The sequence below is a fragment of the Manis javanica genome, chromosome 4 (genome assembly GCF_040802235.1).
Source record: "Manis javanica isolate MJ-LG chromosome 4, MJ_LKY, whole genome shotgun sequence".
NCBI lineage: Eukaryota > Metazoa > Chordata > Mammalia > Pholidota > Manidae > Manis > Manis javanica.
In genome coordinates this window covers 137,873,873-137,888,560 of record NC_133159.1, presented here as the reverse complement: position 1 = coordinate 137,888,560, position 14,688 = coordinate 137,873,873, and the positions used below count along the sequence as shown (strand labels likewise).

At 35.7% G+C, this 14,688-nt stretch overlaps 1 protein-coding gene across 7 annotated transcripts in view; it reads left to right on the top strand.

Moving 5' to 3' along the window:
* The window catches only part of RHOT1 (ras homolog family member T1), a 72,272-nt gene extending 60,610 nt beyond the window's left edge, over positions 1–11,662 (top strand). For 4 of the 7 annotated variants that reach the window (XM_073235118.1, XM_073235115.1, XM_073235116.1 and 1 more), the window contains 2 exons: positions 9,006–9,149; positions 10,550–11,662. In XM_073235118.1, coding sequence (XP_073091219.1) covers positions 9,006–9,149; positions 10,550–10,667 — 262 coding nt within the window. In that variant the 3' untranslated portion in view covers positions 10,668–11,662. The remainder of the gene's footprint in view (positions 1–9,005; positions 9,150–10,549) is intronic. The other 3 variants (XM_073235119.1, XM_037002231.2, XM_037002233.2) reach the window with 1 other exon arrangement.
* The last annotated feature ends 3,026 nt before the right edge of the window (positions 11,663–14,688 follow it).

Genomic DNA, 14,688 nt, shown 5'->3' with positions numbered 1-14,688 from the left:
TAGTACTTTAATAGGAAGTTAGGAAGTGACATCTGTTTGGTGCCTTATTCTTGGTCAACCCATCTTGGCTCCTAGTAATTGCTGATCACAAACCATCTATTTTATTTATTCTAGCAGCTATTGATTGTGCATAATTGCAGATAGATTCATTGCCTGCATCTTTAGTGACAATTTTACTTTTAGGTCAGTTTAGTCAGAAGAAATAGGTTGTGTGTGTATTAATGGATAAACTTGCTCATAGTAAATTATTCTGTACAGTGATCCTCAGAGAAATCAGTACATTCTGTCATGTCTATTTATAAACTAAAAGTAATTTAATGGTAATAGCATACATCACTGACATCTGGTAATAAAAGATGTGGTTTTTTATTTTACTGATGACAAGCGATGTGGAGCATCTTTTCATGTGTCTGTTGGCCATTTGAATTTCTTCTTTGGAGAGCTGTCTGTTCAGCTCCTCTGCCCATTTTTTTAATTGGATTATTTATTTGCTTTGTGTTTGTTGAGGTGCGTGAGCTCTTTTCATATTTTGGATGTCAACCCTCTATCGGATCTGTCATTTATGAATATATTCTCCCATACTGTAGAATGCCTTTTGGTTCTGTTGATGGTGTCCTTTGCTGTACAGAAGCTTTTCAGCTTGATATAGTTCCACTTGTTCATTTTTGCTTTTGTTTCCCTTGCCCGGGGAGATATGTTCATGAAGAAGTCGCTCATGTTAATGTCTATCCCCCCCACTTTATTCTTCCTTCTCAGGATTGCTTTGGCCATTTGGGGTCTTTGGTGTTTCCATATGAATTTTTGAACTATTCCAGTTCGTTGAAGAATGCTGTTGGTAATTTTATAGGAACTGCATTGAATATGTATATTGCTTTGGGCAGGATGGCCATTTGGACGATATTAATTCTTCCTAGTCAAGAGGATGGGATGAGTTTCCATTTGTTAGTGTCCCCTTTAATTTCTCTTAAGAGTGTCTTGTAGTTTTCAGGATATAGCTCTTTCACTTCCTTGGTTAGGTTTAATTCCTAGGTATTTCATTCTTTTTGATGCCATTGTGAATGGAATTGTTTTCCTCATTTCTCTTTCTATTAGTTCATTGTTAGTGTATAGGAAAGCCACAGATTCCTGTGTGTTAATTTTGTATGCTGCAACTTTGCTGTATTCCGATATCAGTTCTAGTAGTTTTGGAGTGGAGTCTTTATCGTTTTTTATGTACAATATCATGTCATCTGCAAATAGTGACAGTTTAACTTCTTCTTTACCAATCTGGATTCCTTGTATTTCCTTGTTTTGTCTAATTGCCGTGGCTAGGACCTCCAGTACTATGTTAAATAACAGTGGGGAAAGTGGGCATCCCTGTCTTGTTCCCGATCTCAGAGGAAAAGCTTTCAGTTTCTTGCTGTTCAGTATGATGTTGGGTTTATCATATATGGCCTTTATTATGTTGAGGTACTTGCCCTCTATACCCATTTTGTTGGAAGTTTTTATCATGAATGCATGTTGAATTTTGTCGAACGCTTTTTCAGCATTTATGGAGAGGATCATGTGGTTTTTGTCCTTTTTGTTTATGTGGTGGATGATGTTGATGGATTTTCGAATGTTGTACCATCCTTGCATCCCTGGGATGAATCCCACTTGGTCATGGTGTATGATCCTCTTTATGTATTTTTTAAGTCGGTTTGCTAATATTTTGTTCAGTATTTTTGCATCCATGTTCATCAGGGATATTGGTTCGTAATTTTCTTTTTTGGTGGGGTCTTTGCCTGGTTTTGGTATTAGGGCGATGTTGGCTTCATAGAATGAGTTTGGGAGTATTTCCTTCTCTTCTATTTTCTGGAAAACTTTAAGGAGAATGGGTATTATGTCTTCTCTGTATGTCTGATAAAATTCTGAGGTAAATCCATCTGTCCCGGGGGTTTTGCTCTTGGGTAGTTTTTTGATTACCTCTTCAATGTTGTTGCTGGTAATTGGTTTGTTTAGTTTTTCTGTTTCTTCCTTGGTCAGTCTTGGAAGGTTGTATTTTTCTAGGAAGTTGTCCGTTTCTTCTAGGTTTTCCAGCTTGTTAGCATATAGGTTTTCATAGTATTCTCTAATAATTCTTTGTATTTCTGTGGGGTCCGTCGTGATTTTTCCTTTCTTGTTTCTGATTCTGTTGATGTGTGTTGATTGTCTTTTTCTCTTAATAAGTCTGGCTAGAGGCTTATCTATTTCGTTTATTTTCTCAAAGAACCAGCTCTTGGTTTCATTGATTATTTTTTTCTATTGTTTTATTCTTCTCAATTTTATTTATTTCTTCTCTGATCTTTATTATGTCCCTCCTTCTGCTGACTAAATTTAGGCCTCATTTGTTCTTCTTTTTCTAATTTCGATAATTGTGATGTTAAACTATTCATTTGGGATTGCTCTTCCTTCTTTAAATATGCCTGGATTGCTGTATACTTTCCTCTTAAGACTGCTTTTGCTGCGTCCCACAGAAGTTGGGGCTTTGTATTGTTGTTATCGTTTGTTTCCATATATTGCTGGATCTCCATTTTAATTTGGTCGTTGATCCAGTGATTATTTAGGAGCATGTTGTTAAGCCTCCACGTGTTTGTGAGCCTTTTTGTTTTCTTTGTACAATTTATTTCTAGTTTTATACCTTTGTGGTCTGAAAAGTTGGTTGGTAGAATTTCAATCTTTTTGAATTTACTGAGGCTTTTTTTGCCTGGTTGTGTTTTCAGAGTACCTCTTAAAAGAGGTGCCACTGAGACTAGAGAACAGTGCTCCAGGTGTGACGTGACTGGTCCAGAACAGTGGGCAGTCATGAAGTGTTTTATAGAAGTACAGTGGAAATTTGAGAGTTCTGTGTTGAAATTTCTTCTAGTTTACAAAAGGATGTAGAGAAGGTAGGTGAGGATGAAGGCCCAAAACTTAAAGGCCTCCAGGGTCTGGTAGATAGTAGAAATGAAAGAAGGTGGCCAAGTAAAAGAAGTGCGGAAGTGGGGGCTGTGACAGTCCCTTTCTGAAAGAGGCAGCCACGGGTCAGCTCTGACCTTTTGTTGTCCAGGCCTGGGGTGTCAGGTCTTCTGATTCTATGAGATCAGAGAAACAAGGATTTTTGTGTAAAATTTCCTGCTACTTAAGTGGCAATTAAATTGAAAAAATTTTAAGTATTAATCAGAACAAACAAAACATGTTTATAGGCTACCAGACTGCAACCTACCAGACTACCAGTCTTGAGATATGGCCTCAAGTTGCAATGTGCAGGCAGAAAATATAAAAGCACATCTAAGGAATGAAAATGTTTCTTACACTACTATTGCAGTTTTACTCCTCTCTCATAAAAAAAGAGAAAGCTATGAGGTGATGGGGGGAGAATGGAACGAACCGCCTTTCCCTGCTTTTCTCAGGTTTTGGCAAATGGTGGTTGGTCACCATTGGTTAGCAGTGCTGGATATGTCTTCATGTTACATAAGCAGGAAGAGGATGAGTTGAATAAAAGTCATTTAAGAATTTTTCACTGTAATTCATTAGGGGGTATTCTCACTCAACAGTAAGTGTTAAATCTTTGGTTTAAGCTTTATCTGCCATACCTCATGTTTGATTTAGAATTATAAAAAGTTTTCATCTTTTAGCGTAAGCACATAATTTCATTAAATGTCTGCAGAGAATTAATGGACAGATTTTGGTACATGTGGATCTCAAATTAACGTTTTGTTTTAGTGCTTGTAAAAATTTTGGTCACTGAAATAGAAATTATTTGCAGGTAAAACATGTTTGAGCCACACTCTCCCTTTATCCCACTAACCCCCCTTTGATTTATTTATTCAAATATTTAATTTAAGTGCCTTCTTAGACAGGATCCTGCTGTTAGCTGGGGCAAAATAAAAAGATTAAAGTGCCTTTAAGTACCTTTCTAAATAGATGTCTCTAAAGTTTTCCTTTAACTTTGGCTATATTTTCAGTGACCTTAGTCCCTCATGCTAAAAAATAGAAGGCCCATTCACACTTAGGCAGTTTCAACAGATTCATTTCTGAAATTGTCCATTTTTTTCCCTAGCTAATCTGTCTTTGATCAGAAAAGATTGTCCTTTTTTTTTTGAGCTTATTTACTGATACTACATATTTTAAGTAGAAAGTAGTAATATTTTTGTTTCTACTTTAATTGAATGGGTATTGATCTCAGCATGTGAGAGAAGTGTTAAACTACATATCTGATGTGTAACCAAAGAAGAAAGTTCCATGTCAGATATGTAGTTTAATACTTTTCTCACTTGCTGTGTTTATGGTCTCACCCTTCAGATCTAGATAAGTTTATGTTTCCTTTAAAATAATTTATGACTAACTGGAATTACTTGAATTTAAATTCATTTGGAGGAGGATTAACGTGTGACCAGATGATTTTAATCTGTGGCAATGCTTTCATTTCAAATACCATGTTATAGGAAAAATACCTTTTGATTTTATTTTAATTTTTAAATACCTTTTAATCTCAAAGTGTCAAAATAACTAGGAATGAGCTTGATTGTTGGTTTGAACTACCCAGGATTTTAGTTTAAGCATTGAATTTTCTGACTTCAGTACATTCCTACTTTGCATGAGTGTGTGACTGTACAGTAGTGTGCTGCAGACTTTAGTATGTCCCTTCCTTTAGGTGTTCGTTTTCATTTGTTTGTGTCACTTAGTCTTTTTTTTTTTTAACTCCTCTTGATTCCTTTGCCAGCCAAGTTTCTGTGTAACTTCTCCTAACCTGTAATTTAACCAAAACTGTTTTACAATTTATTATTTTGTTGTGACTTTCTTTGGTGCATATTTTGGTTTTAGTATTTCTTTCATCCCATTTTATTATTTGTATCAGCCATGTAAATTATTTCTTCACGTTGCCTCGTAAACATGGTAGCAGCATTTTGCTTTAGCAAACAAGTGCATAGTTTACGCTGAGTGTACATAGAGACCCAAAAGTATGATGGACAGTCATTGTACCCATTGTATTTTTTACCCTATTCTTAAATATGTTTTTTAAATAGGATATATGTGACATTTATTTTAAGCCATTCATTAATGACTTACTTCATTTGTTCATATTGCTGTAATAATCACCTAAGTTTCTTCTTCCCATAGTTTAAAGTCATTATAGGAGGCCCCCCCCCCTTTTTTTTTTTTTTGAAGAAAAGGATTTTGCTGTTGTCACACCAAAATGAACTGCCTTTTCAGGGGATTGCCTTATGAAAAGGATATGTGCCTAGAAATCTTAGTATTACACATATTCTTTTGGGAATGTAAGATTCTTAGGATATTATGTTACAGTAAAATATTATATCCAAGAAAGTCCATCACGTGTTTTAATTTCTTATGAAACTTCTATCCATATTCCCTTGTATGAAGGTCCTTACAAAGTTTTCTTTGAATTTGGATACACAGTTAATATATTTAAAATTATATAAGAGCTTGTGTTACAGATTCTCATTAAGTAAGCTGCTGCTACTTATAATTTTTATGATTTGGTTAGTATGTTAAAAGGCACAACAAAGTGAAGTTTACGTATTCTGATCTCTAAGTATCAGTAGTTAAAATAGAGATATTATGTGTTGTCCATTGTATTTCCCATATGCCTATGATCATCTATAAATTGTGATTCTTCTAATATTCAGTGAGGCATTGCTTTACATTGGCACACACCTGTATCCTTTTTTGAAACATGTTACTATTTAGGCCTGTTCAGTTAACAGCTTTCTTATGATTTGTGTTGCAGAATTCATCTTTATTGGACACCCTATTTTGGTTTCTTAACCTATTCTGAGAAGTGTTAAAGTATTTCATGCCTCCTAGTTCAGTTAGGAGAATTGTCATTATTAAAATGATTATTAGCAGTACTAGCATTATTATTAGAAATATTCAAAAATACTTCACCAGAAACATTGGGAGGAATAAAAAGCAGGGAAACCCAAAAGACTTTCAAAAGAAAGTGTGAGACATGTGCAAGCAAAACTTAGCTATAGTTTTGGTTACCTCAGTACAATTTTCAGCTTGAGAAATTTAATTATAAATAGGAAAAAGCTATATATGGGCATCTATGAGCATAGTAATTTAAGTTACATACATTGCAGTTGTATAGGCTATTTCAGAGTATTAACTTAAAAATACATACCTGAGGTACCATGTGGGTAGGATTACCAAATCAGAAGACCACTTGTATTAGTGCATTTATATACCTCTGCGTTGGGTTTGGAAAGGATAAAAGGGTGAGATGAGAAGAATGAGAAAGAGGAATTTCAAATTTACCCCTGAAAAGTTGTATAGGGCTGATACAAGTGACTTGATGGAACAACTCTTCCTATAGTCCTAGCTTTAGCTTCCCTGTTTTTGAATATGTTCTGCTGAACTTTTCTCTGCATCAGTAGCCTGCAATCAACTTCAGACATCTCAGACAAGGTTAACTGACATCTGGACCTTTCCAAATTCTCCCTCTTCCTCAAATTCTAATTTTTGCAAACTTTTAGGTCTCTGCAGTATAATTTTTACACCCTAGATATTAAGTCCTGTGAGACATTGTAAAAAATAATATTAAAAAAAACCCTATTTGGAAATAGCTAAAATGGGCTCCACTGAGCCCTTTAGAATTTGATTATTGTGTGTTTCTAAATATTGCAATTGCTAACATTCCCTTTATTAATTATTGGTTAAAACATTGAATTAATAAAGATTTTAGTTCATGTCCTTATATTCACATATAAATTGCAGAGTTAATCAAAAGCATCTTATTCACCTTCCTTAAGGCGTTCTTTGAAAAGGTACGTAGGAACTTTGGCCACTCTGTTGTATGCCTTGCATCGTCATTCACACAAACAATTCTTAATTTATTGCCTGAGTCTGAAACATTTCTCTCTCTCTGCCATATTAAGTAGGAGCCTTAATCATACCCCCATCCAAACATAACGGCCAGCTCCCACACCTCTGTCAAGAAGCTCTTATCATCTGATCAACACTTGGGCCCTCAGCACTTCCAAGACACAGAAAGCCAGCATCTGACACACAGTTTTCCAGATAAGAACTTGGAAGCTCTGACAAGCTTCAAATGATTAATTAAGGTGATATTCCAGCATTTAATCATTATTTCTTATGTTCTAAAAAGAGATATGGAGCTGAATTATCTTATTCCACATAGAGTAGAAAAATGTGTTCCTGATAGATCAATGGATTATGAAAAAGCAGCTTTATATACACACACATTTTTGACTCTGATATTCATTTTGGGGAGGTCTCTCTTAAGGAAACTATCTTAAATATGGAGAAAAATCTTATGTAGAAAGATACTCATCACTTTAATTATAGTCTCCAGTAAATGGAGACAGCCACCAGTAGGAAAATGGAATATAATGTCGCTATTTAAAATGATGTTTCTATAATTTATAGAAATGTCCTTACATAACAGTAAGTTTTTAAAAGGATATAAAAGTGTATAAAGTGTACACATTGTGTTTGTAAATATGTAAGAAATACATAGAAAAAGTCTAAAAGTAAATACCCAAATTTTAATTAGTTGCCTTAGATGATGGGACTGAGGTGATTTTTTTCGTCCTACTTTTATTTTCCATATATGTTATGAGCATATTTACCTTTTAATAGTCAAAAAATAAATTTTAGGAAGACAGAGAAAGTATGCAATAAGATTATGATTTATTCTAAGATATACAAGTCATTTTGGAAGAATTATTTTTGCTTGAATTTAGAAATAAACTAGGAAGCAGCTTTATGAAGCTGTTACTCTGCTTCTGCTTGAGACCTGAGATGACAAACATATTTAATGGAATACAATGAAGGTTGCACTATTCTCTATTCAGGTATTGTCAGCTAAGCAATCACAAATATGCTGTCTATTATAAATGCGTTCTGTGGTACAAATAGAGCCTTGTTACTGCAGCTTTTAAGTGCACGTGGTACAGGCATAAAGTAGTTCTCTAAGTAACTTTCCATATCTAAAAGTGTAGTTTTCCACATCTGAAAGTGTCTTAAACAACTGCTGTAACATTGATGGAGTCATTGGATGTATTTTATGAGTTAACAGTTTTAAGTTTCAAACTAACTATATTTTGAATATGTATCTATATTGTTTCTCATACATAAACATGAACTGATTTAACCTATTGAAGGCTGTACTGTAGCTTGGGGAAAATAATAATTACTATCTTGAAATTCAAAAGAAAACTAAGCAATAAAGTCAGAATATACAATTTCATGGATGGCAATACTTTCTTAAAATACAACAAAGGGAGCTGTGTGAAACAGACTGATTTTGTGATCACTTTGACTGATTTTAATGTGGTTATAGCTAGCTTTAATTCCCACCCAATTCTTCCCCAAAGTTAAAAACTAAATGTAAAAAAATTTTTTAGTTATCTGTCTGTACAGATACATGAAAATCACAGGCCAAAGCTGAATCAAAAGCACTAATGTATGTTTAGCCTGTGTTCTCAGTTTAAATTCTATACATCTTACTGACTTGGGGCTATAAACTTTGATGCTCTTGTCATAGGACCATGACCATCTATGAGTTTGGGATGTTGGACTCAATTTTTCACAGATACATGTTTGTAGTTTTTGGTAGTCTGAAATTAGAAGCACCTATAAATTTCATGACTCATAGTTGTTAGCTTCATTTTGAATGTATACTTAATGGTCACCACATCTTGTCAGGTACTGCTCGGGGTACTTGTTTCAAGGGCTGCCCTTTGTGTTGTGGACATATGAAGACCAGCCTCTCAGGGACATACAAAGAATGTAAAAAACCTTAGGTTTCTTTGCCCAGTATGTGAGTGTTTTAAAAGACTACATAAAGATTTTTTTTTTTTAAGTGTGGCAGTTTGCTATAGAACACATTTATCTTAAATATAGAAAGCATGAGATGCATCATACAGGATGGCAGCTCAGTTTATGTGTGGGATATTTAACTGAGAGGTGTTGTTTTCAGCTGCCTTCTTTTGTGAGCTGTGCTTGTGAACTGCAAACTGTGTGCATGTGTGTAAAAGGTTAAGAGCCCGGGTAGCTGATTGGGGTGCCATGCTGTTAGCAGACGACGAAGGCAGTATTACTCACCAGGTGCACGCCGTCACCTGTGTAGAAGATTCCATCTTCATGGAGTCATCTCATGGTCCACTTTTTCTTGAAGCCAGGTAACATTTCCCACAGCCAGTGGATTCGCCTTGTTGGGAGTTTTTCCAACTGGAAAAACTGAAACCTGAATATTCTCTTCCCTAACTTTAAATAAATAAAACGTTGCCTGTTGGAAGAACTAACTTGCGAGGTGGAATGAACCTGTGTTATCACTTGCTTTGTGAAATAATGATTATGTAAGGAATGATTTTTTCTTTAATAGAAACAGAAAGATAAGAAATTGGAGTGCTGTGTGTGGTTTTGCCATAGTGAGAATAAGCATGGAGCACTCTGGCTTGTATTACAGGCTTGTTTCTAGGGATACACAGATTGCATTTTATGATTACTAATCTGATTGTTCTGAGGCAAAGTAGTTTTGTAGGATTTATGTTTTTGACTCTTAACTCTTGCATATGCAAGTGTCTTGATCTTCCAATGATGTCTGACACTTGCTTCAAATCTGTTTAACTTAGTTGTAAAATAACCTAAGCTAGACAGTCTCTTCAAGCTCTTAATTTTTTAAGTTTGCTACATCACCTCAATTGTGTTCACTTGAATAAAATGTTCCAACCTTTGCTTTAAGCGTTTATCTTCTTCATGGTAAGCTGTCATACTTGAGACTCTTGAGGGTGCTTAGCAGTGTTATTAACTGAGCATGCTCACAAACACAGTTTGTGGTACAGGCTGTCCCTGTTCTTGTCATGCATAATATGGCTTCTTTTATGTCATTTACCTTTTGGTCCATCATGTTACATTATGTCCTTTAGTTGGTACCATTGTCACTGCCTGTTTAATACCAGGGTTTGTTTTTTTTTTATTTTCTTTAATCAGCTATAACCAAATTAATACATACCAGTGGAATTCCCTCTCTCCACTTTGGGAATTTTTTTTTTTTTGGTTAATTTTTATGGGGCTCAATGTTTCCAAAGTTGACTTTAAGCATTGCTCTTAGAAAAGTATTGTCACTTGTCGCTTAACTGCTTACAAGATAGCGTTTGGTTACTGGAGACAGGAGATATTGCACATGTAAGTTCCATGAAATTGACTCTCAAAATTGTGAGATCTAAGCCTTACCTCTGATTTTAAAGGACCATGGTGGTATTAAAAAATGGTAGGTTGATTTGTCTAAGTTCTCCATTTCCCATGTGAAGAAAATGTATAAAATTTTAGATGTTGTTTACTCCCAAATAGTAGCTAGCTGTAAAGACATTTGTCTTTATTACTGTTTATATTATGTCTTAAGATAATGATTATTTAAGCAGTGTACATGTGGCTATATTCATAAATGTCTTTGGTAAGCATTATTGTATGCAATTAGCCTGACAAGTGTGCTAATACTTCCCTAAAAGTAGACTGTTAATCTAACTGCTATTTTCATATTAATCATGTTTTAAACATTAATTATATTTTCTGACCACAGGCACGTGACACAGGCTGACCTCAAGAGCTCCACGTTTTGGCTTCGAGCAAGTTTTGGTGCTACAGTTTTTGCAGTTTTGGGCTTTGCTATGTACAAAGCACTATTGAAACAGCGATGATTAAAAAAAAAATACTGGCCCTACCAAAAACTAATACTTTTATGTACATTATGAATGCTTTAAGTTCTGCCAGAAATACTGAGATATTTATACATGCAGAGTTACTTTATTAATATTTGTAATTCATGCATAAGAGTATTTTAATGATAGGTTATAACTGCAGTATTGGCTAGCATATGAAAGAAACAGCTTAACAGCCAAACTAAAAATGGCTGAGTTTCAGAGGCCAAAAGGGATTATTTTGTAAATGATGTACATATTCAGGCAAGATATGGTCTCCCAAACTGACTCCTAGAAATGATGTTTCTAGACGTTTCTACATGGTATTGTTAGTGCTCGGTTGGCCCACTTTCCTAGGTTGAAGTCAACTCAGAGATTGTATTTGCTCATGGATCACCTATTTATTTCACATTTACTTAGAATGATTCTTTGGGTTCTTTAACGTACATGAGGCTCAGTTTGCCATTTTCTCTCCATTTTTTAAGATGAGCTCATCAGTGTCAGCTTACCAACACAACTTCTGTCAGTCACTTATGGTAGGCCAGCCTTGAAGCCATCGTGCAGTCTAGAAAACTGTATAGCTAGTGTGAGACTCTCCTTTAAGGAAGGAGGAAGCTGAAGGCCATTAGCAGAGCTGTTACCTATGTGATTATATCATTTCCTTTGTCAGTATATTGAATTTTATAGCCCTTTCAATCAAATGAACAAGAAGATTTGTATATTATCAATGTTTTTAGTTTAAATAAACCAGTCACCATTAACTACTGTTGAATTTCCTCCCAAATTGTAAATCATTCTATAATGGCTGTGTCTGTTACAGTGTATCACAGTAGCTGCATGTGTCATGAGATGTTGTATATCTGGCTAGGATAGCCTAGAAGCAGCACTTTTTTAAATGGTGAAATAAATCTAATGAATATAAACTCATGATAAACCTATTTTTTCCATCATTGACCTTTTCAAGTATTTAAATAAATAACTGCTATGTACTGTGATCTTGTTTTTTTTGTCTTATAAATATTTCTGTACAAATGTGAGTGAAATCCTCTAGTTTTTTTTCACCTTGAAAATTATTTTTTGTACAAAAAGATAATACTCATTTAAGAAAGAAGACAAGTATGATTTGTACCTGTAAGAGGAAGTCTATTTCCAAGTCGTGGAGCAATCTATTCTTCTGAGATCAACTGTTTTCCCCTACACATACCTAGCTAATGTGGTTTCTGCTATGATTTTCATGTGTATTTTCTCCTGTACCATGGATTTTCCCCTTTGCTGTTCTGAGGGATGTTTTCTCGTAAGTTCACACTCCTTGAACAGCTAGTAACAGCATACCTTACTAGCTGTAAGCTTGTAAAATAACATGCACCAAATGTATTTGCATACTTCCTTGTCTCCCTCCTTCCCACCCATTTTCATTCTAAATTTGAGGGTAAGGAACACTAAGCAACAATCTGAAAAGCAAAAATTTTCATTATTTTGTGAGAGTTTCCCACTGGCCAGATAAATGTGTCAGTTACCCAGCTTCCAATGGCTGTTAATTCTTTCTGTCCAAGTTCTTCCCTGTTCAGACTTGAAATATTTCAAGTGGATATACCTAATAGATTGTTTTCTTGAGAAACAGAATACTTTGCCAAGAGGTGAGAAGTTGTGTGTTTATTTATTTAGGTTTTTCCCTCTTAATCTTTCCCATTTGAAGCTTGCTTGTCTGATTCACAGAAAGACAGACTGGCAGCTGCCTGCTCGCTCTCGTGCTGCTGACACATGCCCCTCGGTCAGCCCAACAGCCTTCCTCTCCGTCAGTCCTGGCGGGGAGGGTCTGCACAGGGAATGAATGCCCACTGGTTTCTTACCTGGTTTCTTCCCTTAACTTACAGGCTCTCATGGATATTCATCTTTATTTCACATCCACTTTAGGGACTAGTTAATGTAGGGAAATAGGTGAGTAAATACAATAATGGGCTTCCTCTGGCTTTCCCAATGTACTCAGAAGATGCAAGCTGTAAGAGTACTAAGGAAAATTGAGGAAAATAGGAACTTGGGGGTTGAGGGAAATCTTTCACTTTGTATCAGTTGTAACTGTCTTTCAAATGGGCAATTCAGAGGTGCTTGCTATAGTGTTCTAATGAATAGTGAGGCGGTCATCTAAAGAAACATCGCTTTGAAGGTTTACAGTGCACGGCATAGTGTAACCAAGCCTTACTTGACACATCAAGGGCTGTTGCTTCCTGCCATTCATACGTCTTTCTCTTTTCACATTTGGCAGAAAAATGAGCAATGTCCCATGTTGTTGGAGCTTATAAATGCTACAGTGGGAGTGGGCCCAGATGTTAGGAGCTTGGGAGAACATAACTATTCTGAAACAGCCTATAAAGGAGAGGTAGGAGGAGGCTGTGGGTATCTATTTGTGCATAACTGTATCACCTGTCAGGGGAAGGCATCAAAGAGGAAATACAGTGACGAACCAGTCCTGAATGAAATGAGAACTTTTCTGACCTGAGGGAAGGCAACTGGGTAATAAATAGCAGGGGGAAAACAGAGGTAAGTGCTCAAACTCTGTGTAGAGCATAAATCTTCCTTAACAGGCCGTCAGAATGCTCTCTTTTTAGCTTTGATGCCCCTTGGTCTGAACTGTACTAGTAAAAGTCACTATAAAAGTGTCTTTTTATGTGCAAATCTTAAAAGGAGTATGTGACCTAGTTTTCATTGACGTATTTATTTGGCATCATCCATAAATTTTTAGTAGTTTATGTGTTTTTAGGAAGCTGAATTGGGACTAGATAACTTGTTGAGAAATAGCACATGCCAAGATGTTAAATGCGTTTAATGTTTACAGTGTAAGAATGCCCCACACATAGCCTGGCCATTCCGGAAACCTCGATCCACATATTCACAGTCCCACTGACCCACTTGTTAAAACCTCTAAGCTTTCAAGTAACTCTTGTCCTTTTAAACTCTTTATCAAAAGTCTCTATGAGTCAGAACAAATGTCTGTTAACATGTTTGGCCCTCAGCTCTGTGGAAGTCTCTGACCTGTGAGGATCACAGTTCTGTATCTCAGATCTCTCTAGTGTGTCCCAAATTAAAAAACTGTGTTCCCTTGCCTCCCATGGCACACTCAACACCTGTCAGACTGTTTGTCCCAGTTTTTGTTTTGTTTTTAATTCAGAAAGTATGTACACCTTACTAGAAAGTGAGATTTTGACATGATTAGGGAACACTTCCTAACATCTTAGTGCCATTCTTGTTCCTCGCTGTATTTTCTAATGATAGCATTTCGCTCTATAGATCTTATCTTCTCCTTTAGCTAGACAGTTGCAGAAGTCCTAGAGTGAAATTGAGAGATTTTCATTCTGGGTCTAAAGGAGCATGTCACATGCATACACTGAGGAGGTATTACCAGTATTCATACATTGCAAAATCCAAATTCCACAAGAACACTTCTTCCTCTTTCAGTGTTTTCCTATTCATGGTTTACATATCAGTCCTTCATAATCAGCTAACCCTTGGGAATGTTTATTATTAGAATGATATGGGTATATATGCTGTAGTGTAACTAACGGGTTGCAATTTTTTTTCTGTAAAAAGCCAGATAGTAAAAACTTGAGACTTTTGTAGCCTCTCAACTCTGTCAGAGCAAGAAAGCAGCTATAAATGATACATAAACAAATAAGCATGACTGCATTCCAATAAAACTTCGTAGGCACTGAAATTTGAATTTCATGTGACTTTCACTTGTCACAAAATATTCTTAGTTTGATTTTAAATATGTAGAAACTATCCGTAGCTCACAGGCTATATACAGAAATAGGCTGTGGGCCAGGTTTGACCAACCTCCAGTATAACTAATGAAAGTATAGTAGCGAAAGCATATCAGCAATTACTAGTGGTTTAAACAATTTACTTGATTGTTTTGGCATTTGAAAAGGCATTCTACTCCTAGGAAGAATTTAAAATTACTGTGGTCATGTTTTATTCGTAAGGAAACTAAGACTGGACCTGCAGGAGGTGTCTGATGTGTCTC